The sequence below is a fragment of the Leptodactylus fuscus genome, chromosome 3 (genome assembly GCF_031893055.1).
Source record: "Leptodactylus fuscus isolate aLepFus1 chromosome 3, aLepFus1.hap2, whole genome shotgun sequence".
Lineage (NCBI taxonomy): Eukaryota > Metazoa > Chordata > Amphibia > Anura > Leptodactylidae > Leptodactylus > Leptodactylus fuscus.
The window spans coordinates 191,797,592-191,825,231 of record NC_134267.1 but is presented as its reverse complement, the minus strand read 5'-3'; the positions used below and the strand labels follow the sequence as shown (position 1 = coordinate 191,825,231).

Genomic DNA, 27,640 nt, shown 5'->3' with positions numbered 1-27,640 from the left:
CGGAAACAGGCCCGCCCATGGCAGCACGGTGCTTACGTGTCCGTATCCGTTCTAGACCTCTCTCTGTCGTGGTGAAAACGGTTTCCCTTTGGGAGTAGAAAGAAGCCTACGTACTGTAGAAGCCATCTTGCTTCCGTACAGCAGGGTGTCTTCCGGGAAGAAGGGCGCCGCCATCTTGTACGGAATACGAAAAAGGCTGTCATGGTGATATGCTGTGCGGCCCCGAACTGCACCAACCGGCAGGGGAAGGGGAAAAGAGGAGCTATATCCTTCCACAGGTAGCGGCCTGGCTGGTCTCTGACGGACAGCCATAGAGCACAATGTACAGTCACCTGTTGCTCAACAGCTGTCCTGACGTTTAGCGAAGCTAAAGCAGGGCATGCTGGGATTTGTAGTTTCACATAAGTTCTATAAATGGTGAATTTGAGTTTGCAAGAAAGATGGCTGAGCTGTACAAGTGGGGGGCAGCCACCAAAACTAAAGCAAGGAAAGCAGTTACACATGGCAACCATGCTGGGCTTCTGGCGAGGGAGAGCTACAATCTAGTTAGTTGCCATTGGCAAGTGCCTCACTTTTCACTCATTTTGATTAAACGTCTCTATGTGACTTGTATAAAATGTTAGTTTTTTAGTAATCCCTTCTTTATATTTCTCTGATTTCTGTGTTTTTAGCAATAAGAAGTGACGTTTTTTTCTGCAGAAAATCTCAGTAATTTTTTCGTAAGCAATAAAAAAAAAAAAAATGAAGCAGTTGCCTTTAGCAATCTATCTCTGTAAAGCAGTGGCGTAACTAGGAATGGCGGGGCCCCGTGGTGAACTTTTGACATGCCCCCCACCCCCGACCGACACCGTAGACCTTGACCGACTCCCTCCTCCGCATTCCTGCACGCTGTCCCTTAGTGGCCCCTGCACACAGTATTATGTCCATTAGTGGCCCCTGCACTCAGTATTATGTCCATTAGTGGCCCCTGCACTCAGTATTATGTCCATTAGTGGCCCCTGCACTCAGTATTATGTCCATTAGTGGCCCCTGCACTCAGTATTATGTCCATTAGTGGCCCCTGCACACAGTATTATGTCCATTAGTGGCCCCTGCACTCAGTATTATGTCCATTAGTGGCCCCTGCACTCAGTATTATGTCCATTAGTGGCCCCTGCACTCAGTATTATGTCCATTAGTGGCCCCTGCACTCAGTATTGTGTCCATTAGTGGCCCCTGCACACAGTATTGTGTCCATTAGTGGCCCCTGCACACAGTATTGTGTCCATTAGTGGCCCCTGCACTCAGTATTGTGTCCATTAGTGGCCCCTGCACACAGTATTGTGTCCATTAGTGGCCCCTGCACTCAGTATTGTGTCCATTAGTGGCCCCTGCACACAGTATTATGTCCATTAGTGGCCTCTGCACACAGTATTATGTCCATTAGTGGCCCGATAATTGAAAAGTACCTTTATTTATTTTATTTTTTTAAAACTTTTTTCTTTTTCACTATTTTATTGCCCCCCCCTCCCCTCCCTAAAGTTTTAGGCCTAATGCACACAACCAAGTGTGCAGGCCGATTATTCTCCAAGGTGGCGTCTGGTGGCCTGTTCCGTTCCGATGAACGCAGAGCAGGTCCTACCCTACTTTGTCATTGGAACAGAACACATCAGAAACCTCTATAGAAATAACTACATCACGGATTGCACTGAGATGTCTCTCCATGTGACATCTGAGTGCATTCTGTTGCAAACGTAGCCCCACAATAAACAGCACACTTGGTCATGTAAATGGAGCCTAAGGGTGCATTCACACTGAGTAAACGCTAGCTTATTCTGAACGTAAAACACGTTCAGAATAAGCGGCGTCTAAAGCAGCTCCATTCATTTCTATGGGAGCGGGGATACGAGCGCTCCCCATAGAAATGAATGGGCTGCTTCTTTCACTCCGTGCAGTCCCATTGAAGTGAATGGGGAGTGCCGGCGTGTACGCTCCGGCATGAGCAGAGCTTGCCGTATACGCCGGCACTCCCCATTCACTTCAATGGGACTGCACGGAGTGAAAGAAGCAGCCCATTCATTTCTATGGGGAGCGCTCGTATCCCCGCTCCCATAGAAATGAATGGAGCTGCTTTAGACGCCGCTTATTCTGAACGTGTTTTACGTTCAGAATAAGCTAGCGTTTACTCAGTGTGAATGCACCCTTAAGTCTCTCCTTTTCTTCCAGGTTTCCACTTAAAGATTCTGCTCGGCTGTATCTGTGGACAGCCGCCATCCAGCGAAGTGACTGGACTCCAGGTCCCTATTCATTCCTATGCAGTGAACATTTCAGTGAGGACAGCTTTGTCCCCCGGATGCCTGACCAGCACCCTCTTCTCAGGACAGATGCTGTGCCCTCCCTTTTCAAAGGTAGCAAAGATTTCAAGAGAAAGAGAGTACTTGAGCCGCATGTCTTGCGAAGAAGAACACGCTTGAAGACAAAGATACCTCCCTTTATCCTAGAAGATAAAAGGCTTTTTGTGCCACTAGCTGAAGATTTTGCAGATAAAAGTGACATCTATGATAACACCAATAAAAGTGATCCCATGGACATGGAGTATTTTCATCATCAAGGTAACCAAAATATAGCCTCAAAGTTTATCTATTCCTTGCACTCGTACAGTCGGTCTTCAGTGACCTTATTGTCACAAAACATGGCAAATTCTAGTTCTTCATTTCAACCACTAGAAGAAAGCTCCAAAAACCCAGAAGAAGACAACAAGCACTCCTTATCTTTTGAACATGGCAGTGAGGACATATTGTGTGGTGTGGTTGGTTCTGAGGAATCATTTGATAGCCGCAGTACAGTTTTGGCCTCAGTCGGACAAACTCCTCTTGAGGTAAACATGGACAACGCTGAAGTCTTGGAGTCACCTACATGTGCAATTCAGGAACCTATACCAGGTATACAGATTAAGTATGGTGCTCAAGACAAGGACTCAGAGGTTTTGGCCACTTTGGACTCCCTAAACTGCTCTATAGCAACCCCCCTACCCAGCCAAATAAAGCAGTACAGTACTGTGGAAGTGCCAGGAATTGCCAGAGAAGAGGAACTCTGCAGAGACCAGTTACATTATGAAGCACACAGTAAGGCCAAATCTTATTTTCTGCCTTTCATTTTGTTTAGTACCATTACATTCCCTTTTGCATATCTACCATCATTTATATTACCGTATATACTTGAGTATAAGCCGACTTTTTCAGCACATTTTTCATGCTGAAAAATCTCTCCTCGGTTTATACACGAGTCAGGGTCCACGGAGCACAGAAAACTGGAAGGAGGAGGTCCTTTAGTGCTACTGCTCTGTGATTGGCTTGTCATGAGGTCAGGTAACTGTTATGTCATCAAAGGTCCTGTAGCCACTGGTATGTGACATCTGCACCTTCATATTAACCCCTGTGTGCCCCATATAAGGGTTACTAATATGTGAGACACATGAGGGTACCAATGAAGGAGCTTAATTATGAAGATACCTAATTATTACCTCCATATGTCCCACATATCAGTAACTCTTGTGTGAGGCACATAGGGGGTTAATGTGAGGGACATGATGGGGTTAACTGCTATTACTATGATCCCCATGAAGTTACTGAGCTGCAATGCACATAACCAGACTTTTTATCTGCAATGGTGGATGATGGTGATTTTTGTAAGCCACACTCTTCTCTGGGCAGGATATGCCAAACTTGGTCAGGATTGTTGTAAAAAATTTGGGAGTGGTCTGACATTAAGAAGGACCTCTTGGGGCATTTCCTCACGGCCGCCAGGGCGGTCATTCCGAAGCGTTGGCGCAGTTCCACTCCGCCTACCCTTCTTGAGTTCCTTCAGGAACTCCTCCTTATCCAGAGAATGGAGGCCCTGGTTGCTGAGGACTCTCCTGATCCCACTAGGTTTGAACAGCTCTGGCGGCCCTGGGTGATTTTCCAGGAATCTTCTGCTTTCTCCTCTTTCTTTTCCTGAGGGGGGAACTGGTTGTGCTTCTACCCTTCTTTTTCTCCCTTTTCCTTCCCTTTCCCTTCCTGGTTTTCCTCTGTTTTTGTGTCACGTTTTCCCTCCTTCTGCTGTCTGTCTTTATAGCTTTGTTATTTTGTTTGTTTGCTTTGCCCTCTCGGGGCTTTGTTCTCTTGTCTCCCCTTGTTTTATTTTTGTTCGTCCTGTCTTTGTTGGCTGGCCTGCGTGGCTGCCTGGTTTTATTTCTATTTTTGCTTTGCCGATGACTGATTTGTTGTATTGCATTCTGTTGGCCGGGGGAGTTCCCTTGGCCGCTCTTGTCGTTTGGGCCTACACGCCCTGTTTTCAGATTTCCATGTTTGTTTTGTTGTTATCTTATAAAATCTTCAATAAAACACAATTACACACAAAAACTTGGGAGTGCCCTGAAAATGATGGTTATTAACTTTTCTTTTGTACTATATATTTTCTGAATGAGCTGAGCAGATTTACATGGCTGAATTTGGCTTAGAAAACTTGATCAATGGGGGGAATTTATTAAGATTGACATTTCTTACTCCAGTCTTAATAAAGGCCCTGCCTGCGCTCCAGAATTAGCAAGTGGTTCCGGCCTCTTTATACATCAGGCACATGCCCGTGTGTCAGAACAGAAATGTGCACCAGTCCAGTGCTGGCGAAGATGTCCTGAATAAATCATGCCAGTTTACTAATACTTTGGGCTTGAGTGTCCTCGCCCTGCGCCGACCATATTCATTGGCCCCAGAAAGACACCACATTAACACCCATGTACTCCAGAAAACTAGTATAGATGGGTTGATAAATTCTCCTCACTATATCAGTGGGATTTACTGTCCCAAACCTGGCTCCGCTGAACTGAATGCTGAATATCCTGGTCTGAACTCAGCTGTGTGAAATTGGTCTTAGACATTATTCACCCATCACTGAACTGGGAAGTGATTTTGAGCCAAGACCAGGAGTGCACGGATATAATGTGTAATGGACAGATTTACACCTCTGCTGTGTTTTCAACGTACTCCTGGTTTTGGTTCACAATTACTGCAGCAAATCACTAATGTGAATAAGGCCTTAGTAGCCATAAATTACTGCTCTAACGGACATATTTGAGGCTGGGTCCTCACCGGGTGTATTAGCGGGTTTATAATTCTGCTAGAGATTTGCAACATTTTTATTCCCTCAGTTACTAAATTGCATCATTCTTTTTGGGCCTTGTGGCCAGTTAGCTTGCAGCCAAAATGCCTGTTTCACTCCAAGTTGTGGTTTTGTAATACATGTGAAGTGTATAGGAGTAATAATTATATTTAACATGCTTCATCTATAGGAGCCATGCTTGCAAAAGCATATTGCAAAACTGTGAGCAGATCTAACAGTGCGGTTTTTGGCCACATGGAACAGAACTGTACTATTTAGTACAAATAACCCCCCTAATATACGCCTCCTTATTAATAAACCACACCCACTTCTGGCACTTTGTCATTTCTGGAGTGACAAAAAAAAAGTAGCAAATGAGTTCAGTATTTTAGGATACATTCACACAACCAGAGTGCAAAATGACTGAGAAAAAAAATGAACATTTTTCATGGCCCTCTTGCACCAAAGGGCAGCCATTTTGATGGATCACTCATACATTTGAGGGGAGTTCATTAAAAGAGATAAAATTAGAACAAAATAACGGTTATGCGAATAGCCCCCATTCTCTTGCATTGAATTTAACGCTGCTGTGTGGTTGTGTTTTTTTTTGTTTCGTTTTGTCTTTAAGAAAAACATATCACATTGCTGTTATTCACAGCCGTATGAATATAACTTTATGCTATTTCTGCCAAATCTTGGGGATCTTGCTGAGAACCACGCTGTTCTATGCCTAAGGCCTCGTTCACATCTGTTCGGGGGGAGTCCGCATTGGGACCCCCATGAATGGACTACCAAACGCATTGGCAAGCTGTATGCAGTGAAAGCACACGGACCCCATAGACTATAATGGGGTCCGTGTGCTTTCCGCACAGTCTCCTCACGGAACATGCAGACAGGAAAGTACTTCACAATCTACTTTCCTATCCACATGACTCATGCAGAGACAGTGTGGAAAGCACACGGACCCCATTATAGTCTATGGGGTCCATATGCTTTCACTGCACACCGCTTGCCAATGCAGTAGTCGGTAGTCTGTTCATGGGGTTCCTCCCTCTCCCCCCTCCCGGACGGATTACCGACGTAGATGTGAATGAGGCCTTACAGTATGACAATAAGCAGTAAAGCCTATGACTTTTGCCCTCCTACTATATCTGCAGGTGTGACTAATATTACTCCGTATGACACAATCTGCGCCATTACACAGTTACTCTGTCACATGTGTTTGTTTTCTAAGGCGGCAAAATCTAGATTTCCATATACTGTCCAGAGACAGTGAGTCATATTACAAGTGTTAATAACTTGCACGAGCATACACGTTATACAAGTCTTACACAATGTAACCTTATACTGGATCTCCCAGGGTGCACTGCTCCTGCACCAATGTCACTTCCTGTCTGCAGAGGGGAGAATGGCAAGTGAGCAGAGTGCAGGTAAAGAGTCAGCTGTGGCTGCAGAGGTGTGTGTATATGTGACGTGCACCCCATCATTGCTGGGAGGTGTGTGTAATATATATGGTTATATACACACTTATAATATTAACTGCATGCAGCACTGTATATTATGTCTGCAGGTATCCATCAATCATTGGCATACTATATTAACTCCATGCGACAGATTTATGCTCTGCTGGGTACACTTATGACAAAAAAAAAGCAAAAAATACTTCTTCTTTTTTCACAGAAACATTTGTGTTTTTTCTATAAAGACATAAGTGTTTTTGCGTGCATTTTCTTGTAGCAAAAGATTGAGTAAACCCAGCTTTAGACTTCATGCACACCGCCATAGATTTTATCTGCAATTGCAAATCTGACCCATTTATTTCTATGGCTCTTTTATTTTTAGGGGATTGTGTCCGGGCCGTAGAAGAAGACCATAAATTATCAACCATGTCCTATTTTCAGCCGCCTTTGCAGCACCAACAAATGTAGATCGTACAAGTCTTTGCAGATCTGTGATTTGAGATGACATACTGACATGTTTGTTTTTTTTCTGATCGGTATTTGCGGACAGTAAAGCCACTATAGCTGTGTGTATGTAGCCTTATAGGTATATATTTTATTATACTGATGGTGTTGAGGGTTTTCTTTTTTTTTATTTTAGATCTGTAAGGATTAAAGCACGAATGTGTACTAGCCATGTTTTTAACTTCTAGCATATTTTCCATGGCTCCATACACATGACTGTGCATTATAATGGGTCAGTGTATAAGGCTGGGAGCCTAGGGCAAAACCAGTCCTATAAGTTTCTGTTTTGCTGCCCAGGCTCACAGAAGAATATCAATAGGTCCATGGACACACGGCCAACACACAAATATCATACATGTGCTCCATGCTGTTTTACCACAGATCTAGCACATGCACTCGTTCAACAATAGTTAACACATTTTCAGTCCTATTATTTTCACTCATGTAATATTTCTCTAAAATCTGTTTAATGAAACTTAGTAAATGGCGCTCAGGCTTGGACCACTGTAACGGTGGTACAGTAAAAAAAAAATACCAATAATCCAGAACACACAATTTGAAATATAGATAATATAGACGTTTCATAACATGATGTTGGTGGGGCCAGAAAACAGAGCTACCGTATATACTCGAGTATAAGCCGAATTTTTCAGCCCAGTTTTTGTGCTGAAAAAGCCCCCCTCGGCTTATACTCGAGTCAGCAAAAAAAAAAAAAAAAATTATTTTTTTTTTTTTTTTTTTTTTTTTAGGAGGGGGAGTCTATGACCAGCCACAATATTAATGTATAGAATCTCCCATAAAATAGTGCAAAAAAAAAAAAAAAAAGGATTTCATAAAAAAATAAAGGTTCTAAATCCCTCCTTTCCCTAGAATACATATAAAAGTAGAAAATTACTGTGAAACACATACACATTAGGTATCCCTGTGTCTGACAGTGCCCGGTCTACTGAAATAGGGTATCTGCAGTGCTCCTGTTCCGTCAGGAAGGGGTTAATAGGAGCACTGCCAGACTGAATTCCAAGTGGGGGAAGAAAAACAGTCCTCAAGCTCAGGGAAGGGGCAGACAGACAACCAAAACACCCCCTCCCCTATCCCAGCACCCAGCATCTACTGCACCCAAAAACTCCGACCATTTTAATTTTTGAAAAATTTTCCAGTAGCTGCTGCATTTCCCCCCTAGGCTTATACTCGAGTCAATAAGTTTTCCCAGTTTTTTGTGGTAAAATTAGGGGGGTCGGCTTATACTCGGGTCGGCTTATACTCGAGTATATACGGTACTCTTTCATCTCCCTTTAGGAATACAACCTAGAACAAGACCTTGTACTTATTGTCAGAGGGGGGGCTCATGGGTTTGACAAATCACTGGAGTCAAATAACCACCAAATTTAGTAATTTGCTACTGGCATATAATTTTTTTCAATTTTAGTTTTTTTTTATTGATGTTTAATTTAAAATAAATGAAACTTTATTAATTGTTTATGTAATTCCTGTAATAACCACTAGGAGGCAGTAAAGGATTACACCTATTAGAATGTGTTGTTAAGAAATTTGTAAAAAAAAAAAACTTAGGTCGGGTTTGGTCGTAATTCAGTTATGTAATTGTGAGCAGCAAAAATAAATAAAAATTTTGACTACTGTTCTAAGGGCGGGTTCACACCTGCGCCCGGTCTCCGGTTTGCAGGTTTCAGTCTTCTGCCCGAGAAACTGGACAGGAGATGGAAACCCGGCAGTCAGTTTTCAAACCCATTCAGTTAAATGGGTTTGCAAAGTGTCCACCTGTGAGCGTAATCTGCCTGTCTGTGGCAAAACCGGTTTTTTTAAGTGGACACAAAGTTCTCCATGTCCGACTTTGTGTCTGGTGAAAAAAAACGGTTTAGCTGCGGAGTGGCAGAAGTGAATGGGTTTGAAAACTGACCGCCGGTTTCCGTCTCCTGTCCAGTTTCTCGGGCAGAAGACTGAAACCTGCAAACCGGTGACCGGGCGCAGGTGTGAACCCGCTGTTATCTGTATTGTGGCTTCCATACTTACATATGGAAGGTACAAGTCTCTACCAGTAGACCCCTATTGACTTATATTGGGGTCTCTCAAATTCTGCCAAGGTATCCAACACTTTGATGTGAAAAATATCCCTGCATGCAGCCTCACTCTTTCCATACTTGTAATAGCGGCATGTGAATATTCCCTTATATATACAGTTTTTATCTTACAGGGCTGGAAAACCGATTTCTTATAACACTTTGCATCTAAATTTCCCATTGTCTCCCTGTAGTCTATTTATTCTTCAAGTACATACCTGAGTTACATCCTGTATTATAATATATTCTCCACCACATCTACATTCATAATTCTCCAGGCGCTCCCTGCATTTTCTATATGTTATACCCTATTCTGGAAAGTGTAGAACATGCAGTGCATATATACAAATCCCTGGTCAGGCCACGTGTACAATACTGTACACAATTTTCGGCTCTTGTATATAGGAAGGATATAGCTGATCTAGAGTAAGTGCTGAAGAGGCCAACCAAGGTAGCTAAGGGGATGGGTGAATTGGAGTGTAAGGACAGATTATCAAACTTGAGGTTGTTCAGTTTGGGAAAAATACTGTTTAGGGACAACATATATGAATGGAGTGAACAGAGATCTTTCTTAAAATCTCTATACCAAGGTCTGTAGCCTCTATAAGTCATAGGCTGGACTTCATTACAGTACAAGTGGTGAGACTATGGGACTCACTGCCACATGATATGGTGAGAATAATTTATACTGGTACAAGATGGCCCTGATGACTTTCCTGAGGGTAAAAATATTGTAGCTTATGGGAACTAGAATTTCTAGGATGGGATGTTGATTGAGGGAGTTTAGAAGGAATTTTTATTTTCTGATGGGTAATCTGACTTAATGGAGTTGTCTTTATTGTACTTTGGCTTCTATAATGTAATAGTAAATAATCTAAACTGTTGTATTTAATAGGAATTGTGAATACAGGTACGAAGTATTAAACGTATCACCTATGCACATGACGGATAAAGTGACTGATTGTTTGACCACTGGGACCCCTGCTAAACACTCTGTGTGAATGGTCAGCAGTTTAGCCTGCTCAGCCACCCCTCCACTCATACACAGGGCCCTTAGTCTTGTGTCTGGCAAATCACCTATCCACAAAAGGCGATTGTCTTGGTTAGTTGAAAGCTTGGTACAAGCATTTTAAACTTTGTTTTAAAGAAGAACCCATATGCTTTAACACTTACAAAATCTTGCTTCAGCATGTAGCGCCAAAAGAATGAAGAACCATATTTGTACTACATCAGAGGGAGGATTTTTTGCATTTACAATAAAGTATACAAGTAATAAGTGTGTTCTTTTTACAGGTGCCCCTCCATTGAATCCGGCTGTAGCACCACTGGCCTGGCTGCTGGGGAGATGGGTATCTGATCCTCCTGGTGAAGGAGAGTTTCCCTCAATCCCTTCATTTCGTTACATGGAGGAAGCCGTCATCTCACATGTTGGACAGCCAATGCTGAATTTCACGTGAGTGATGCTTGACAACAAATGCTGACTTTTAGCAGCAGGGCCTGCTTTATTGCCTTCATACAGCATGTTATCTCCTATACAATTTTGCAGGTACATCAGTGGTGGCCATTTATCTAGGGCCATAGCCATTTCTGTCAGAGCACCTTTTTTTTGCCTCTGGTCACCAGACCTGCCAACCTTTATGTTAGGAGGTGACCCTGGACAGCAACCCCAGGAAATAACTGGTGCCAGAGCAGGAACGCCATGCCCTGGGTACACTGAACAATTTCATTGATGTCCTCAGCAGCAAGATTATACTATGGAACGAAAGGTGTATGTTTACTATGTCACTAACCACCCCTACAACAATATATAGGTGGTCTAGACGTGATTATTGGTGGTGGCAGAGACTCTTTAAACTTGTATCTGTATTAGATACACATATAATAGTCTAGGTTGCCAGAATTGGGGTGTTTAGTAAGACTTGACTATTCCTTGATGTTCAGGAAGAAGGAAATGTGAGCTGTGAAGGTAAACATGGCTTTATGATACAGACATGTGTATTAATAGTACCGTACTTTACCTGACTGGACTTATGTTGTCATGCAGGTTTTGTGCCTCTAACCCAGAGACAGGGAAAGCAATGCACAGAGAATGTGGGTTCATTCGGGTGAAGCCAGGAACCAATCAAGTGGCATTTATATGTGCCCAGAATACAGGTAATCTCAACCCTGGGATACATCAGCATTTCTGAGATTTCATTTCCTTATTAATATATTCGTTAGCATTACCTCCAGTGAAGCTATTACATGTACTATACAGAACAGTGCATAACATGTTAAGCAACAACTAGGCATGTAGTGGTTGACCCGTTGGTCAATGACAGGGCCTCTTTACATGTAATGAGGTCTGTTGTGACTGCCATCTGGTTTCCTTCACTTTGAACAACTTCCTCCAAAGGGGCATTTCCTCCGAGAACATTTATCAGCTACCTGCAATAGGGTTGTACCAATTATTAGAACAGGGGTCCTGAATTGTTTGTTCCTCTTCATTGTATGACTAGTCATTGCAAAGGAGTATTGGTCGAGCATGCATGTGGAAACCAGCATTGGTAAATGTTCTTAAAGGAAATAAAGCTTTAAACTCAGGTTTTGCAGCTTATTTTTTTAATTAACATACTGCTATGCTGATTTATGGGGAAAGAGAGGGGCTGATTCTCTGCTCCCTATTCTCTCTTTTTTTTTTTTTAATGTAGATTGTGAGCCCCATATAGGGATCACAGTGTACATTTTTTTTCCCTATCAGTATGTCTTTGTAGAATGGGAGCAAATCTGTACAAACACAGAGAGAACATACAAACTCCTTGCAGATGTTGTTTCTGGCGGGATTCGAACCCAGGACTACAGTGCTGCAAGGCTGCAGTACTAACCACTGAGCCACCGTTTTGACCTATTCTTTGTAGAGCTTGAAGGGAATTTATAAAGGCCGGGGCCCCGGCATTTGTACCAATGTGACATATACCAAAATGTGTGGCTTTTTATGTCAGAAAAATAACTAACTTTAGTTAGTAAATTTCCTTCACAGTGGTGTAAAAGAATGTTTTTGTAAATGTTTCACCAAGTGTTTTACTTTTATTTTGATATAACATTTGGGGATCAGGATACTAAGAAGGACCTTTCACTACCTCCACCAAGTCCAGTGCTGACCATCTGTTAATAGGCGCTGCTCTGCTGATTTCATCATAGCTGGAATTTTTTTCTCTAGTCCCCACTGTTCCTAAGCAATCTTTTTTTGCTATTAGTTTTGGTGCTTCATACGCTACTTGGGCTCTGTACTGTCAGATGGCGGTGTCAGGCAGGGGGGGCGTGATTCAAAGCTCCAGTCAGATGTGGACAGTGTCAGAGCTCAGAATCACACCCCTGGTCTACTTCTGCCTGACACCATCCACATGATATAAATAGCTTATCAGGCACCAAAACTAACAGCACTTATTGCTTGAGAATGGTGAGGGCTAGAGAAAAAAGCCAACAACCTGATCCGTTATCATTAAAAAGGAGCTTTGAGTCAATGTTATACAAGTGCCTGCTTACAATCAAGCAATCTCTGCCTTTCTAATCTTTTTTTTAATGCTCTTCCGTCACAGTGACGCTGGTCTCCAGTATTAATATTCTATTTTACATGTATTTATGCAGTTACCTGGGTCTTCCATAAGATCTTTTATCTTTCATCTTTCAGGTGTAGTTGAGATTGAAGAAGGAGAGGTGCAAGGAGAGCAGCTCACCCTTACCTCGCATTCACTAAGTAGAATCAGCTTTGCGAAAGAGCCTTATGTACAGAAGGTAAGATTGTGTAGACGGCTCTGTACTGTATAATAGCTACACCAGGTTTCTGCAGATCGGCTCCATTTCACTTATATGGGTACTGAGTAGCAGCAACTCAATTCAAGTACTACACTGCGTAATGAGCTGTCTGCTACCTGCCCCATTCTCTGCATATTTGCTGCTGAGAACATCTGATCGAATGGGGTGTTGGGTGTGAGACTCGTACAGATCTAAAATTGATGACCTATCGTCAGGACTGGTTTTCCATATGTTTAGCCCAGAAAACCCCTTTAATACAGTCACTCTGTATAATAAACTATGGGAAGAATATGCAAATCTGTCTTCCATGATGTAATTAGGAAGTCAGTTGCCTCAGTATTGCAAACCAATAGAGGGCGCTCACTGGAATGTGCAAGCCTGTCTTCTCTGATGTAGTTAGGAAGACAGGATTTCAGTGAAACAACCCATTAAAGGCTGCTCCCTTTAGCATCATGCTTGACCTTCCAAGAGGCCTTTGTTTTGCAGTGACGCTGGGATTATTACCAGATATAGTCTCTCTCAATCGAGGACGGCCGTTTCGATGTACTTGCATCTCGTCAGCTCGATGTAAAGAGGACTATAACCTGGTATAGGTGAGAGGCTTGGACAGGGTTAAGGGGATATTGTCACTCCTTAGGGAGAGACCACCATATAGGTGTGTGGAGACTTATTAAGCTTTTAGATTACATCATGGAAGACAGATTTGCATATTCTTCCCATAGTTCCTTGCAAAGTGGAGTGCTAAAGGCTTAATAAGTCTCCACACACCTGTATGGTGGTCTCTCCCTAAGGAGTGACAATATCCCCTTAACTTTGTATAATAATTCTGACTTCTTGAACCTCACAGAGTACAGAGTTGCACTGTGGTTCTGCTGATCATCAGCTGTCACAGTTTATGTGCCAATGTCTTCTTTTTTTGATAACCTCAGTAATGGGATACATGAAGTCTATAGACTATTTTAGGCTGTATTTACATGTGGTGATTTAGTTTTTTTTCTAGCAAGTAGATTCCAAACCTGCTATCGGCCTCGCCAAGCATATTACATATAAGTAAATGGGCTGGCGTGATCAGATATGGGCTCAGTTTATTCTTTGAGGGTACAGATTGTCGTGCTAGAAAGACAATTTCATTTGTGGCTGTGTGTGTGACGCTGTACTGTGACTCTCCTTCTCCTTGTGTGTGTGAAGCTGTACTGTGACTCTCCTTCTCCTTGTGTGTGTGACGCTGTACTGTGACTCTCCTTCTCCTTGTGTGTGTGACGCTGTACTGTGACTCTCCTTCTCCTTGTGTGTGTGAAGCTGTACTGTGACTCTCCTTCTCCTTGTGTGTGTGAAGCTGTACTGTGACTCTCCTTCTCCTTGTGTGTGTGAAGCTGTACTGTGACTCTCCTTCTCCTTGTGTGTGTGAAGCTGTACTGTGACTCTCCTTCTCCTTGTGTGTGTGACGCTGTACTGTGACTCTCCTTCTCCTTGTGTGTGTGACGCTGTGCTGTGACTCTCCTTCTCCTTGTGTGTGTGAAGCTGTACTGTGACTCTCCTTCTCCTTGTGTGTGTGACGCTGTACTGTGACTCTCCTTCTCCTTGTGTGTGTGACGCTGTACTGTGACTCTCCTTCTCCTTGTGTGTGTGACGCTGTACTGTGACTCTCCTTCTCCTTGTGTGTGTGACGCTGTACTGTGACTCTCCTTCTCCTTGTGTGTGTGACGCTGTGCTGTGACTCTCCTTCTCCTTGTGTGTGTGAAGCTGTACTGTGACTCTCCTTCTCCTTGTGTGTGTGAAGCTGTACTGTGACTCTCCTTCTCCTTGTGTGTGTGAAGCTGTACTGTGACTCTCCTTGTGTGTGTGACGCTGTACTGTGACTCTCCTTCTCCTTGTGTGTGTGACGCTGTACTGTGACTCTCCTTCTCCTTGTGTGTGTGACGCTGTACTGTGACTCTCCTTCTCCTTGTGTGTGTGAAGCTGTACTGTGACTCTCCTTCTCCTTGTGTGTGTGACGCTGTACTGTGACTCTCCTTCTCCTTGTGTGTGTGAAGCTGTACTGTGACTCTCCTTCTCCTTGTGTGTGTGACGCTGTACTGTGACTCTCCTTCTCCTTGTGTGTGTGACGCTGTACTGTGACTCTCCTTCTCCTTGTGTGTGTGACGCTGTACTGTGACTCTCCTTCTCCTTGTGTGTGTGAAGCTGTACTGTGACTCTCCTTCTCCTTGTGTGTGTGAAGCTGTACTGTGACTCTCCTTCTCCTTGTGTGTGTGAAGCTGTACTGTGACTCTCCTTGTGTGTGTGACGCTGTACTGTGACTCTCCTTCTCCTTGTGTGTGTGACGCTGTACTGTGACTCTCCTTCTCCTTGTGTGTGTGACGCTGTACTGTGACTCTCCTTCTCCTTGTGTGTGTGACGCTGTACTGTGACTCTCCTTCTCCTTGTGTGTGTGAAGCTGTACTGTGACTCTCCTTCTCCTTGTGTGTGTGACGCTGTACTGTGACTCTCCTTCTCCTTGTGTGTGTGAAGCTGTACTGTGACTCTCCTTCTCCTTGTGTGTGTGACGCTGTACTGTGACTCTCCTTCTCCTTGTGTGTGTGACGCTGTACTGTGACTCTCCTTCTCCTTGTGTGTGTGACGCTGTACTGTGACTCTCCTTCTCCTTGTGTGTGTGAAGCTGTACTGTGACTCTCCTTCTCCTTGTGTGTGTGAAGCTGTACTGTGACTCTCCTTCTCCTTGTGTGTGTGAAGCTGTACTGTGACTCTCCTTCTCCTTGTGTGTGTGACGCTGTACTGTGACTCTCCTTCTCCTTGTGTGTGTGACGCTGTACTGTGACTCTCCTTCTCCTTGTGTGTGACGCTGTACTGTGACTCTCCTTCTCCTTGTGTGTGTGAAGCTGTACTGTGACTCTCCTTCTCCTTGTGTGTGTGAAGCTGTACTGTGACTCTCCTTGTGTGTGTGACGCTGTACTGTGACTCTCCTTCTCCTTGTGTGTGTGACGCTGTACTGTGACTCTCCTTCTCCTTGTGTGTGTGACGCTGTACTGTGACTCTCCTTCTCCTTGTGTGTGTGACGCTGTACTGTGACTCTCCTTCTCCTTGTGTGTGTGAAGCTGTACTGTGACTCTCCTTCTCCTTGTGTGTGTGACGCTGTACTGTGACTCTCCTTCTCCTTGTGTGTGTGACGCTGTACTGTGACTCTCCTTCTCCTTGTGTGTGTGACGCTGTACTGTGACTCCTTCTCCTTGTGTGTGTGACGCTGTACTGTGACTCTCCTTCTCCTTGTGTGTGTGAAGCTGTACTGTGACTCTCCTTCTCCTTGTGTGTGTGACGCTGTACTGTGACTCTCCTTCTCCTTGTGTGTGTGACGCTGTACTGTGACTCTCCTTCTCCTTGTGTGTGTGAAGCTGTACTGTGACTCTCCTTCTCCTTGTGTGTGTGACGCTGTACTGTGACTCTCCTTCTCCTTGTGTGTGTGACGCTGTACTGTGACTCTCCTTCTCCTTGTGTGTGTGACGCTGTACTGTGACTCCTTCTCCTTGTGTGTGTGACGCTGTACTGTGACTCTCCTTCTCCTTGTGTGTGTGAAGCTGTACTGTGACTCTCCTTCTCCTTGTGTGTGTGAAGCTGTACTGTGACTCTCCTTCTCCTTGTGTGTGTGAAGCTGTACTGTGACTCTCCTTGTGTGTGTGACGCTGTACTGTGACTCTCCTTCTCCTTGTGTGTGTGACGCTGTACTGTGACTCTCCTTCTCCTTGTGTGTGTGACGCTGTACTGTGACTCTCCTTCTCCTTGTGTGTGTGACGCTGTACTGTGACTCTCCTTCTCCTTGTGTGTGTGAAGCTTTACTGTGACTCTCCTTCTCCTTGTGTGTGTGACGCTGTACTGTGACTCTCCTTCTCCTTGTGTGTGTGAAGCTGTACTGTGACTCTCCTTCTCCTTGTGTGTGTGACGCTGTACTGTGACTCTCCTTCTCCTTGTGTGTGTGACGCTGTACTGTGACTCTCCTTCTCCTTGTGTGTGTGACGCTGTACTGTGACTCTCCTTCTCCTTGTGTGTGTGAAGCTGTACTGTGACTCTCCTTCTCCTTGTGTGTGTGAAGCTGTACTGTGACTCTCCTTCTCCTTGTGTGTGTGAAGCTGTACTGTGACTCTCCTTCTCCTTGTGTGTGTGACGCTGTACTGTGACTCTCCTTCTCCTTGTGTGTGTGACGCTGTACTGTGACTCTCCTTCTCCTTGTGTGTGACGCTGTACTGTGACTCTCCTTCTCCTTGTGTGTGTGAAGCTGTACTGTGACTCTCCTTATCCTTGTGTGTGTGAAGCTGTACTGTGACTCTCCTTGTGTGTGTGACGCTGTACTGTGACTCTCCTTCTCCTTGTGTGTGTGACGCTGTACTGTGACTCTCCTTCTCCTTGTGTGTGTGACGCTGTACTGTGACTCTCCTTCTCCTTGTGTGTGTGAAGCTGTACTGTGACTCTCCTTCTCCTTGTGTGTGTGACGCTGTACTGTGACTCTCCTTCTCCTTGTGTGTGTGAAGCTGTACTGTGACTCTCCTTCTCCTTGTGTGTGTGACGCTGTACTGTGACTCTCCTTCTCCTTGTGTGTGTGACGCTGTACTGTGACTCTCCTTCTCCTTGTGTGTGTGACGCTGTACTGTGACTCTCCTTCTCCTTGTGTGTGTGACGCTGTACTGTGACTCTCCTTCTCCTTGTGTGTGTGAAGCTGTACTGTGACTCTCCTTGTGTGTGTGAAGCTGTACTGTGACTCTCCTTGTGTGTGTGTGACGCTGTACTGTGACTCTCCTTCTCCTTGTGTGTGTGACGCTGTACTGTGACTCTCCTTCTCCTTGTGTGTGTGACGCTGTACTGTGACTCTCCTTCTCCTTGTGTGTGTGAAGCTGTACTGTGACTCTCCTTCTCCTTGTGTGTGTGAAGCTGTACTGTGACTCTCCTTCTCCTTGTGTGTGTGACGCTGTACTGTGACTCTCCTTCTCCTTGTGTGTGTGACGCTGTACTGTGACTCTCCTTCTCCTTGTGTGTGTGACGCTGTACTGTGACTCTCCTTCTCCTTGTGTGTGTGACGCTGTACTGTGACTCTCCTTCTCCTTGTGTGTGTGAAGCTGTACTGTGACTCTCCTTCTCCTTGTGTGTGTGACGCTGTACTGTGACTCTCCTTCTCCTTGTGTGTGTGACGCTGTACTGTGACTCTCCTTCTCCTTGTGTGTGTGAAGCTGTACTGTGACTCTCCTTCTCCTTGTGTGTGTGAAGCTGTACTGTGACTCTCCTTCTCCCTGTGTGTGTGACGCTGTACTGTGACTCTCCTTCTCCTTGTGTGTGTGACGCTGTACTGTGACTCTCCTTCTCCTTGTGTGTGTGACGCTGTACTGTGACTCTCCTTCTCCTTGTGTGTGTGACGCTGTACTGTGACTCTCCTTCTCCTTGTGTGTGTGACGCTGTACTGTGACTCTCCTTCTCCTTGTGTGTGTGACACTGTACTGTGACTCTCCTTCTCCTTGTGTGTGTGAAGCTGTACTGTGACTCTCCTTCTCCTTGTGTGTGTGACGCTGTACTGTGACTCTCCTTCTCCTTGTGTGTGTGACGCTGTACTGTGACTCTCCTTCTCCTTGTGTGTGTGACGCTGTACTGTGACTCTCCTTCTCCTTGTGTGTGTGACGCTGTACTGTGACTCTCCTTCTCCTTGTGTGTGTGACGCTGTACTGTGACTCTCCTTCTCCTTGTGTGTGTGACGCTGTACTGTGACTCTCCTTCTCCTTGTGTGTGTGACGCTGTACTGTGACTCTCCTTCTCCTTGTGTGTGTGAAGCTGTACTGTGACTCTCCTTCTCCTTGTGTGTGTGAAGCTGTACTGTGACTCTCCTTCTCCTTGTGTGTGTGACGGTGTACTGTGACTCTCCTTCTCCTTGTGTGTGTGACGCTGTACTGTGACTCTCCTTCTCCTTGTGTGTGTGAAGCTGTACTGTGACTCTCCTTCTCCTTGTGTGTGTGAAGCTGTACTGTGACTCTCCTTGTGTGTGTGACGCTGTACTGTGACTCTCCTTCTCCTTGTGTGTGTGACGCTGTACTGTGACTCTCCTTCTCCTTGTGTGTGTGACGCTGTACTGTGACTCTCCTTCTCCTTGTGTGTGTGAAGCTGTACTGTGACTCTCCTTCTCCTTGTGTGTGTGACGCTGTACTGTGACTCTCCTTCTCCTTGTGTGTGTGAAGCTGTACTGTGACTCTCCTTCTCCTTGTGTGTGTGACGCTGTACTGTGACTCTCCTTCTCCTTGTGTGTGTGACGCTGTACTGTGACTCTCCTTCTCCTTGTGTGTGTGACGCTGTACTGTGACTCTCCTTCTCCTTGTGTGTGTGAAGCTGTACTGTGACTCTCCTTCTCCTTGTGTGTGTGAAGCTGTACTGTGACTCTCCTTCTCCTTGTGTGTGTGAAGCTGTACTGTGACTCTCCTTCTCCTTGTGTGTGTGAAGCTGTACTGTGACTCTCCTTCTCCTTGTGTGTGTGACGCTGCACTGTGACTCTCCTTCTCCTTGTGTGTGTGACGCTGCACTGTGACTCTCCTTCTCCTTGTGTGTGTGACGCTGCACTGTGACTCTCCTTCTCCTTGTGTGTGTGAAGCTGTACTGTGACTCCTTCTCCTTGTGTGTGTGAAGCTGTACTGTGACTCTCCTTGTGTGTGTGACGCTGTACTGTGACTCTCCTTCTCCTTGTGTGTGTGACGCTGTACTGTGACTCTCCTTCTCCTTGTGTGTGTGACGCTGTACTGTGACTCTCCTTCTCCTTGTGTGTGTGACGCTGTACTGTGACTCTCCTTCTCCTTGTGTGTGTGAAGCTGTACTGTGACTCTCCTTCTCCTTGTGTGTGTGACGCTGTACTGTGACTCTCCTTCTCCTTGTGTGTGTGACGCTGTACTGTGACTCTCCTTCTCCTTGTGTGTGTGAAGCTGTACTGTGACTCTCCTTCTCCTTGTGTGTGTGAAGCTGTACTGTGACTCTCCTTCTCCTTGTGTGTGTGACGCTGTACTGTGACTCTCCTTCTCCTTGTGTGTGTGACGCTGTACTGTGACTCTCCTTCTCCTTGTGTGTGTGACGCTGTACTGTGACTCTCCTTCTCCTTGTGTGTGTGACGCTGTACTGTGACTCTCCTTCTCCTTGTGTGTGTGACGCTGTACTGTGACTCTCCTTCTCCTTGTGTGTGTGAAGCTGTACTGTGACTCTCCTTCTCCTTGTGTGTGTGACGCTGTACTGTGACTCTCCTTCTCCTTGTGTGTGTGACGCTGTACTGTGACTCTCCTTCTCCTTGTGTGTGTGACGCTGTACTGTGACTCTCCTTCTCCTTGTGTGTGTGACGCTGTACTGTGACTCTCCTTCTCCTTGTGTGTGTGACGCTGTACTGTGACTCTCCTTCTCCTTGTGTGTGTGACGCTGTACTGTGACTCTCCTTCTCCTTGTGTGTGTGACGCTGTACTGTGACTCTCCTTCTCCTTGTGTGTGTGAAGCTGTACTGTGACTCTCCTTCTCCTTGTGTGTGTGAAGCTGTACTGTGACTCTCCTTCTCCTTGTGTGTGTGACGGTGTACTGTGACTCTCCTTCTCCTTGTGTGTGTGACGCTGTACTGTGACTCTCCTTCTCCTTGTGTGTGTGAAGCTGTACTGTGACTCTCCTTCTCCTTGTGTGTGTGAAGCTGTACTGTGACTCTCCTTGTGTGTGTGACGCTGTACTGTGACTCTCCTTCTCCTTGTGTGTGTGACGCTGTACTGTGACTCTCCTTCTCCTTGTGTGTGTGACGCTGTACTGTGACTCTCCTTCTCCTTGTGTGTGTGAAGCTGTACTGTGACTCTCCTTCTCCTTGTGTGTGTGACGCTGTACTGTGACTCTCCTTCTCCTTGTGTGTGTGAAGCTGTACTGTGACTCTCCTTCTCCTTGTGTGTGTGACGCTGTACTGTGACTCTCCTTCTCCTTGTGTGTGTGACGCTGTACTGTGACTCTCCTTCTCCTTGTGTGTGTGACGCTGTACTGTGACTCTCCTTCTCCTTGTGTGTGTGAAGCTGTACTGTGACTCTCCTTCTCCTTGTGTGTGTGAAGCTGTACTGTGACTCTCCTTCTCCTTGTGTGTGTGAAGCTGTACTGTGACTCTCCTTCTCCTTGTGTGTGTGAAGCTGTACTGTGACTCTCCTTCTCCTTGTGTGTGTGACGGTGTACTGTGACTCTCCTTCTCCTTGTGTGTGTGACGCTGTACTGTGACTCTCCTTCTCCTTGTGTGTGTGAAGCTGTACTGTGACTCTCCTTCTCCTTGTGTGTGTGAAGCTGTACTGTGACTCTCCTTGTGTGTGTGACGCTGTACTGTGACTCTCCTTCTCCTTGTGTGTGTGACGCTGTACTGTGACTCTCCTTCTCCTTGTGTGTGTGACGCTGTACTGTGACTCTCCTTCTCCTTGTGTGTGTGACGCTGTACTGTGACTCTCCTTCTCCTTGTGTGTGTGAAGCTGTACTGTGACTCTCCTTCTCCTTGTGTGTGTGACGCTGTACTGTGACTCTCCTTCTCCTTGTGTGTGTGACGCTGTACTGTGACTCTCCTTCTCCTTGTGTGTGTGACGCTGTACTGTGACTCTCCTTCTCCTTGTGTGTGTGAAGCTGTACTGTGACTCTCCTTCTCCTTGTGTGTGTGACGCTGTACTGTGACTCTCCTTCTCCTTGTGTGTGTGAAGCTGTACTGTGACTCTCCTTCTCCTTGTGTGTGTGACGCTGTACTGTGACTCTCCTTCTCCTTGTGTGTGTGACGCTGTACTGTGACTCTCCTTCTCCTTGTGTGTGTGACGCTGTACTGTGACTCTCCTTCTCATTGTGTGTGTGAAGCTGTACTGTGACTCTCCTTCTCCTTGTGTGTGTGAAGCTGTACTGTGACTCTCCTTCTCCTTGTGTGTGTGACGGTGTACTGTGACTCTCCTTCTCCTTGTGTGTGTGACGCTGTACTGTGACTCTCCTTCTCCTTGTGTGTGTGACGCTGTACTGTGACTCTCCTTCTCCTTGTGTGTGTGACGCTGTACTGTGACTCTCCTTCTCCTTGTGTGTGTGAAGCTGTACTGTGACTCTCCTTCTCCTTGTGTGTGTGAAGCTGTACTGTGACTCTCCTTCTCCTTGTGTGTGTGAAGCTGTACTGTGACTCTCCTTCTCCTTGTGTGTGTGAAGCTGTACTGTGACTCTCCTTCTCCTTGTGTGTGTGACGCTGTACTGTGACTCTCCTTCTCCTTGTGTGTGTGACGCTGTACTGTGACTCTCCTTCTCCTTGTGTGTGTGAAGCTGTACTGTGACTCTCCTTGTGTGTGTGAAGCTGTACTGTGACTCTCCTTCTCCTTGTGTGTGTGAAGCTGTACTGTGACTCTCCTTCTCCTTGTGTGTGTGACGCTGTACTGTGACTCTCCTTCTCCTTGTGTGTGTGACGCTGTACTGTGACTCTCCTTCTCCTTGTGTGTGTGAAGCTGTACTGTGACTCTCCTTGTGTGTGTGACGCTGTACTGTGACTCTCCTTCTCCTTGTGTGTGTGACGCTGTACTGTGACTCTCCTTCTCCTTGTGTGTGTGACGCTGTACTGTGACTCTCCTTCTCCTTGTGTGTGTGACGCTGTACTGTGACTCTCCTTCTCCTTGTGTGTGTGACGCTGTACTGTGACTCTCCTTCTCCTTGTGTGTGTGAAGCTGTACTGTGACTCTCCTTCTCCTTGTGTGTGTGACGCTGTACTGTGACTCTCCTTCTCCTTGTGTGTGTGACGCTGTACTGTGACTCTCCTTCTCCTTGTGTGTGTGACGCTGTACTGTGACTCTCCTTCTCCTTGTGTGTGTGACGCTGTACTTGACTCTCCTTCTCCTTGTGTGTGTGAAGCTGTACTGTGACTCTCCTTCTCCTTGTGTGTGTGACGCTGTACTGTGACTCTCCTTCTCCTTGTGTGTGTGAAGCTGTACTGTGACTCTCCTTCTCCTTGTGTGTGTGACGCTGTACTGTGACTCTCCTTCTCCTTGTGTGTGTGACGCTGTACTGTGACTCTCCTTCTCCTTGTGTGTGTGACGCTGTACTGTGACTCTCCTTCTCCTTGTGTGTGTGACGCTGTACTGTGACTCTCCTTCTCCTTGTGTGTGTGAAGCTGTACTGTGACTCTCCTTCTCCTTGTGTGTGTGAAGCTGTACTGTGACTCTCCTTCTCCTTGTGTGTGTGACGCTGTACTGTGACTCTCCTTCTCCTTGTGTGTGTGACGCTGTACTGTGACTCTCCTTCTCCTTGTGTGTGTGAAGCTGTACTGTGACTCTCCTTCTCCTTGTGTGTGTGAAGCTGTACTGTGACTCTCCTTCTCCTTGTGTGTGTGAAGCTGTACTGTGACTCTCCTTCTCCTTGTGTGTGTGACGCTGTACTGTGACTCTCCTTCTCCTTGTGTGTGTGACGCTGTACTGTGACTCTCCTTCTCCTTGTGTGTGTGAAGCTGTACTGTGACTCTCCTTGTGTGTGTGACGCTGTACTGTGACTCTCCTTCTCCTTGTGTGTGTGACGCTGTACTGTGACTCTCCTTCTCCTTGTGTGTGTGACGCTGTACTGTGACTCTCCTTCTCCTTGTGTGTGTGAAGCTGTACTGTGACTCTCCTTCTCCTTGTGTGTGTGACGCTGTACTGTGACTCTCCTTCTCCTTGTGTGTGTGAAGCTGTACTGTGACTCTCCTTCTCCTTGTGTGTGTGACGCTGTACTGTGACTCTCCTTCTCCTTGTGTGTGTGACGCTGTACTGTGACTCTCCTTCTCCTTGTGTGTGTGACGCTGTACTGTGACTCTCCTTCTCCTTGTGTGTGTGAAGCTGTACTGTGACTCTCCTTCTCCTTGTGTGTGTGAAGCTGTACTGTGACTCTCCTTGTGTGTGTGACGCTGTACTGTGACTCTCCTTCTCCTTGTGTGTGTGACGCTGTACTGTGACTCTCCTTCTCCTTGTGTGTGTGACGCTGTACTGTGACTCTCCTTCTCCTTGTGTGTGTGACGCTGTACTGTGACTCTCCTTCTCCTTGTGTGTGTGACGCTGTACTGTGACTCTCCTTCTCCTTGTGTGTGTGACGCTGTACTGTGACTCTCCTTCTCCTTGTGTTTGTGAAGCTGTACTGTGACTCTCCTTCTCCTTGTGTGTGTGACGCTGTACTGTGACTCTCCTTCTCCTTGTGTGTGTGACGCTGTACTGTGACTCTCCTTCTCCTTGTGTGTGTGAAGCTGTACTGTGACTCTCCTTCTCCTTGTGTGTGTGAAGCTGTACTGTGACTCTCCTTGTGTGTGTGACGCTGTACTGTGACTCTCCTTCTCCTTGTGTGTGTGACGCTGTACTGTGACTCTCCTTCTCCTTGTGTGTGTGACGCTGTACTGTGACTCTCCTTCTCCTTGTGTGTGTGACGCTGTACTGTGACTCTCCTTCTCCTTGTGTGTGTGACGCTGTACTGTGACTCTCCTTCTCCTTGTGTGTGTGACGCTGTACTGTGACTCTCCTTCTCCTTGTGTGTGTGAAGCTGTACTGTGACTCTCCTTCTCCTTGTGTGTGTGACGCTGTACTGTGACTCTCCTTCTCCTTGTGTGTGTGACGCTGTACTGTGACTCTCCTTCTCCTTGTGTGTGTGACGCTGTACTGTGACTCTCCTTCTCCTTGTGTGTGTGAAGCTGTACTGTGACTCTCCTTCTCCTTGTGTGTGTGACGCTGTACTGTGACTCTCCTTCTCCTTGTGTGTGTGACGCTGTACTGTGACTCTCCTTCTCCTTGTGTGTGTGAAGCTGTACTGTGACTCTCCTTCTCCTTGTGTGTGTGAAGCTGTACTGTGACTCTCCTTCTCCTTGTGTGTGTGACGCTGTACTGTGACTCTCCTTCTCCTTGTGTGTGTGACGCTGTACTGTGACTCTCCTTCTCCTTGTGTGTGTGACGCTGTACTGTGACTCTCCTTCTCCTTGTGTGTGTGACGCTGTACTGTGACTCTCCTTCTCCTTGTGTGTGTGACGCTGTACTGTGACTCTCCTTCTCCTTGTGTGTGTGACGCTGTACTGTGACTCTCCTTCTCCTTGTGTGTGTGACGCTGTACTGTGACTCTCCTTCTCCTTGTGTGTGTGAAGCTGTACTGTGACTCTCCTTCTCCTTGTGTGTGTGAAGCTGTACTGTGACTCTCCTTCTCCTTGTGTGTGTGACGCTGTACTGTGACTCTCCTTCTCCTTGTGTGTGTGACGCTGTACTGTGACTCTCCTTCTCCTTGTGTGTGTGACGCTGTACTGTGACTCTCCTTCTCCTTGTGTGTGTGACGCTGTACTGTGACTCTCCTTCTCCTTGTGTGTGTGACGCTGTACTGTGACTCTCCTTCTCCTTGTGTGTGTGACGCTGTACTGTGACTCTCCTTCTCCTTGTGTGTGTGACGCTGTACTGTGACTCTCCTTCTCCTTGTGTGTGTGAAGCTGTACTGTGACTCTCCTTGTGTGTGTGACGCTGTACTGTGACTCTCCTTGTGTGTGTGACGCTGTACTGTGACTCTCCTTCTCCTTGTGTGTGTGACGCTGTACTGTGACTCTCCTTCTCCTTGTGTGTGTGACGCTGTACTGTGACTCTCCTTCTCCTTGTGTGTGTGACGCTGTACTGTGACTCTCCTTCTCCTTGTGTGTGTGACGCTGTACTGTGACTCTCCTTCTCCTTGTGTGTGTGACGCTGTACTGTGACTCTCCTTCTCCTTGTGTGTGTGACGCTGTACTGTGACTCTCCTTCTCCTTGTGTGTGTGAAGCTGTACTGTGACTCTCCTTCTCCTTGTGTGTGTGAAGCTGTTCTGTGACTCTCCTTCTCCTTGTGTGTGTGACGGTGTACTGTGACTCTCCTTCTCCTTGTGTGTGTGACGCTGTACTGTGACTCTCCTTCTCCTTGTGTGTGTGACGCTGTACTGTGACTCTCCTTCTCCTTGTGTGTGTGACGCTGTACTGTGACTCTCCTTCTCCTTGTGTTTGTGAAGCTGTACTGTGACTCTCCTTCTCCTTGTGTGTGTGACGCTGTACTGTGACTCTCCTTCTCCTTGTGTGTGTGACGCTGTACTGTGACTCTCCTTCTCCTTGTGTGTGTGAAGCTGTACTGTGACTCTCCTTCTCCTTGTGTGTGTGAAGCTGTACTGTGACTCTCCTTCTCCTTGTGTGTGTGACGCTGTACTGTGACTCTCCTTCTCCTTGCAGATCTCCCGTACTTTCCGCCTGACCGCTGAAGGAAAGCTGGAGCAGACTGTCTCCATGGCAACCAGCACACAAGACATGGCTCCTCACTTGCAAGTTACTTATAAGAAAGTGACCTCATAACAAATTGCGTCCAAGATATTGAAGTAGTGCCTGTACGCCTCACATTACTTGAATAAATCTAAGCTGCTGAATGCTCTGGAGTTTATCCAGGTGAAATATGTGCAGAATTATTCCGCCATTCTTAGTCTACATGCACACGTGTATGTATTCGGTCCGTGGTAAATGGTCGTAAACAGCACATGGATGACATCTATGTGCAGCCTGCGCTTCCACAATCCCATTCATTTCATCTAGTGAGCCCTGTTTGGAAAATGGACAGATATAGGACCGGTCCTGAGTTTTTCCTCAGGCTCATGGCTGCATACACGGACCTGTGCTAGTACAGGAACGTGTGTATGGGGCCTTAGAGAGAAAGGAGTCGTGCTAGCTGATAAAGCACATGGCCGTGTGCATTGGACCTTATAGTATATTTTTGCTTCATTTTTACAGTCAAATTTACATATGGTCTGCTGACTGATGTATTTTTGCTTTCACTGTAGATATACAGTACTGTGCAAAAGTTTTGGGCAGTTTTTGATAAAAATGCTTCCAAAAATAGAAGTGTTAATAATTTGGGTTGTTTTTTTTTGTCAGTTTCAATTCATTCAAAATTAAGTGAATGAACAAAAGAGAAATGTAAATGTCATCAATATTTTGTACTGGAGGTGATGATATGACCCCCACAGAGCCCTGATTTCAACATCATCCAGTCTGTCTGGGGTTACATGAAGAGACAGAAGGATTTGAGCTAGCCTACATCTACAGATTATCTGTGCTTAGTTCTCCAAGATGGCGGGAACAACTTCCCTGCTGAGTTTCTTCAAAAACTGTCTGCAAGTGTACCTAGAAGAATTGATAGAGGGCAAAGGACAATCAAACCAAATATTGATAGGATTTAGATTTCTCTTTTCTTCATTTGCCTTGCATTTTGTTAATTAACAAAAATTTACTCTCACTTTTGGAAGTGAAACTCCACAGCAGTTTAAGGCTCCATTCTCACGGAGTAATGCGCCACCCATTTAGACATGTATACACATGTCAGAGCGCGGCGCTTTAAAACAGATCCCATTGATTTCAATGGGTGCCAGTTTATGCGCGATATACATTGAAATCAATGGGTTTCAAAGCCTCCCATTGATTTGAATGTGTTACGCGCATAAGCCAGCACCCATTGAAATCCATGGGATCCGTTTTGAAGCGCTGCGCTCTGACACGTGTATACGTGTCTAAATCAGCGGTGTGTTACTCCGTGAGAACGGAGCCTTAGACCTGAAATCTTAGTTCAGATTGTTTTGTATGTCTGACAGCTTTTATAAATAAGGCCCAGTGTTGTATTAAGGGTTTATTTTCCACCCAATTGATGCAAACATGAATACAGTATATAGAATAC

The 27,640-nt window shown here is 45.9% G+C and overlaps 1 protein-coding gene across 2 annotated transcripts; it reads left to right on the top strand.

Annotated features, from left to right (window-relative positions):
• The first annotated feature begins 39 nt into the window (after positions 1-39).
• On the top strand, positions 40-26,356 carry THAP4 (THAP domain containing 4). 2 transcript variants are annotated; one of them, XM_075268954.1, is made up of 6 exons: positions 40-278; positions 2,206-3,104; positions 10,451-10,610; positions 11,202-11,311; positions 12,828-12,931; positions 26,152-26,356. In XM_075268954.1, exons 1-6 carry the CDS (start codon positions 202-204, stop codon positions 26,269-26,271), a joined length of 1,470 nt encoding a protein of 489 aa, XP_075125055.1. In that variant the 5' UTR covers positions 40-201; the 3' UTR covers positions 26,272-26,356. The 2 variants fall into 2 exon arrangements, with proteins under 2 accessions (XP_075125055.1, XP_075125056.1); XM_075268955.1 differs by lacking the exons at positions 40-278; positions 2,206-3,104 and adding an exon at positions 6,520-6,548.
• Positions 26,357-27,640: the final 1,284 nt, after the last annotated feature.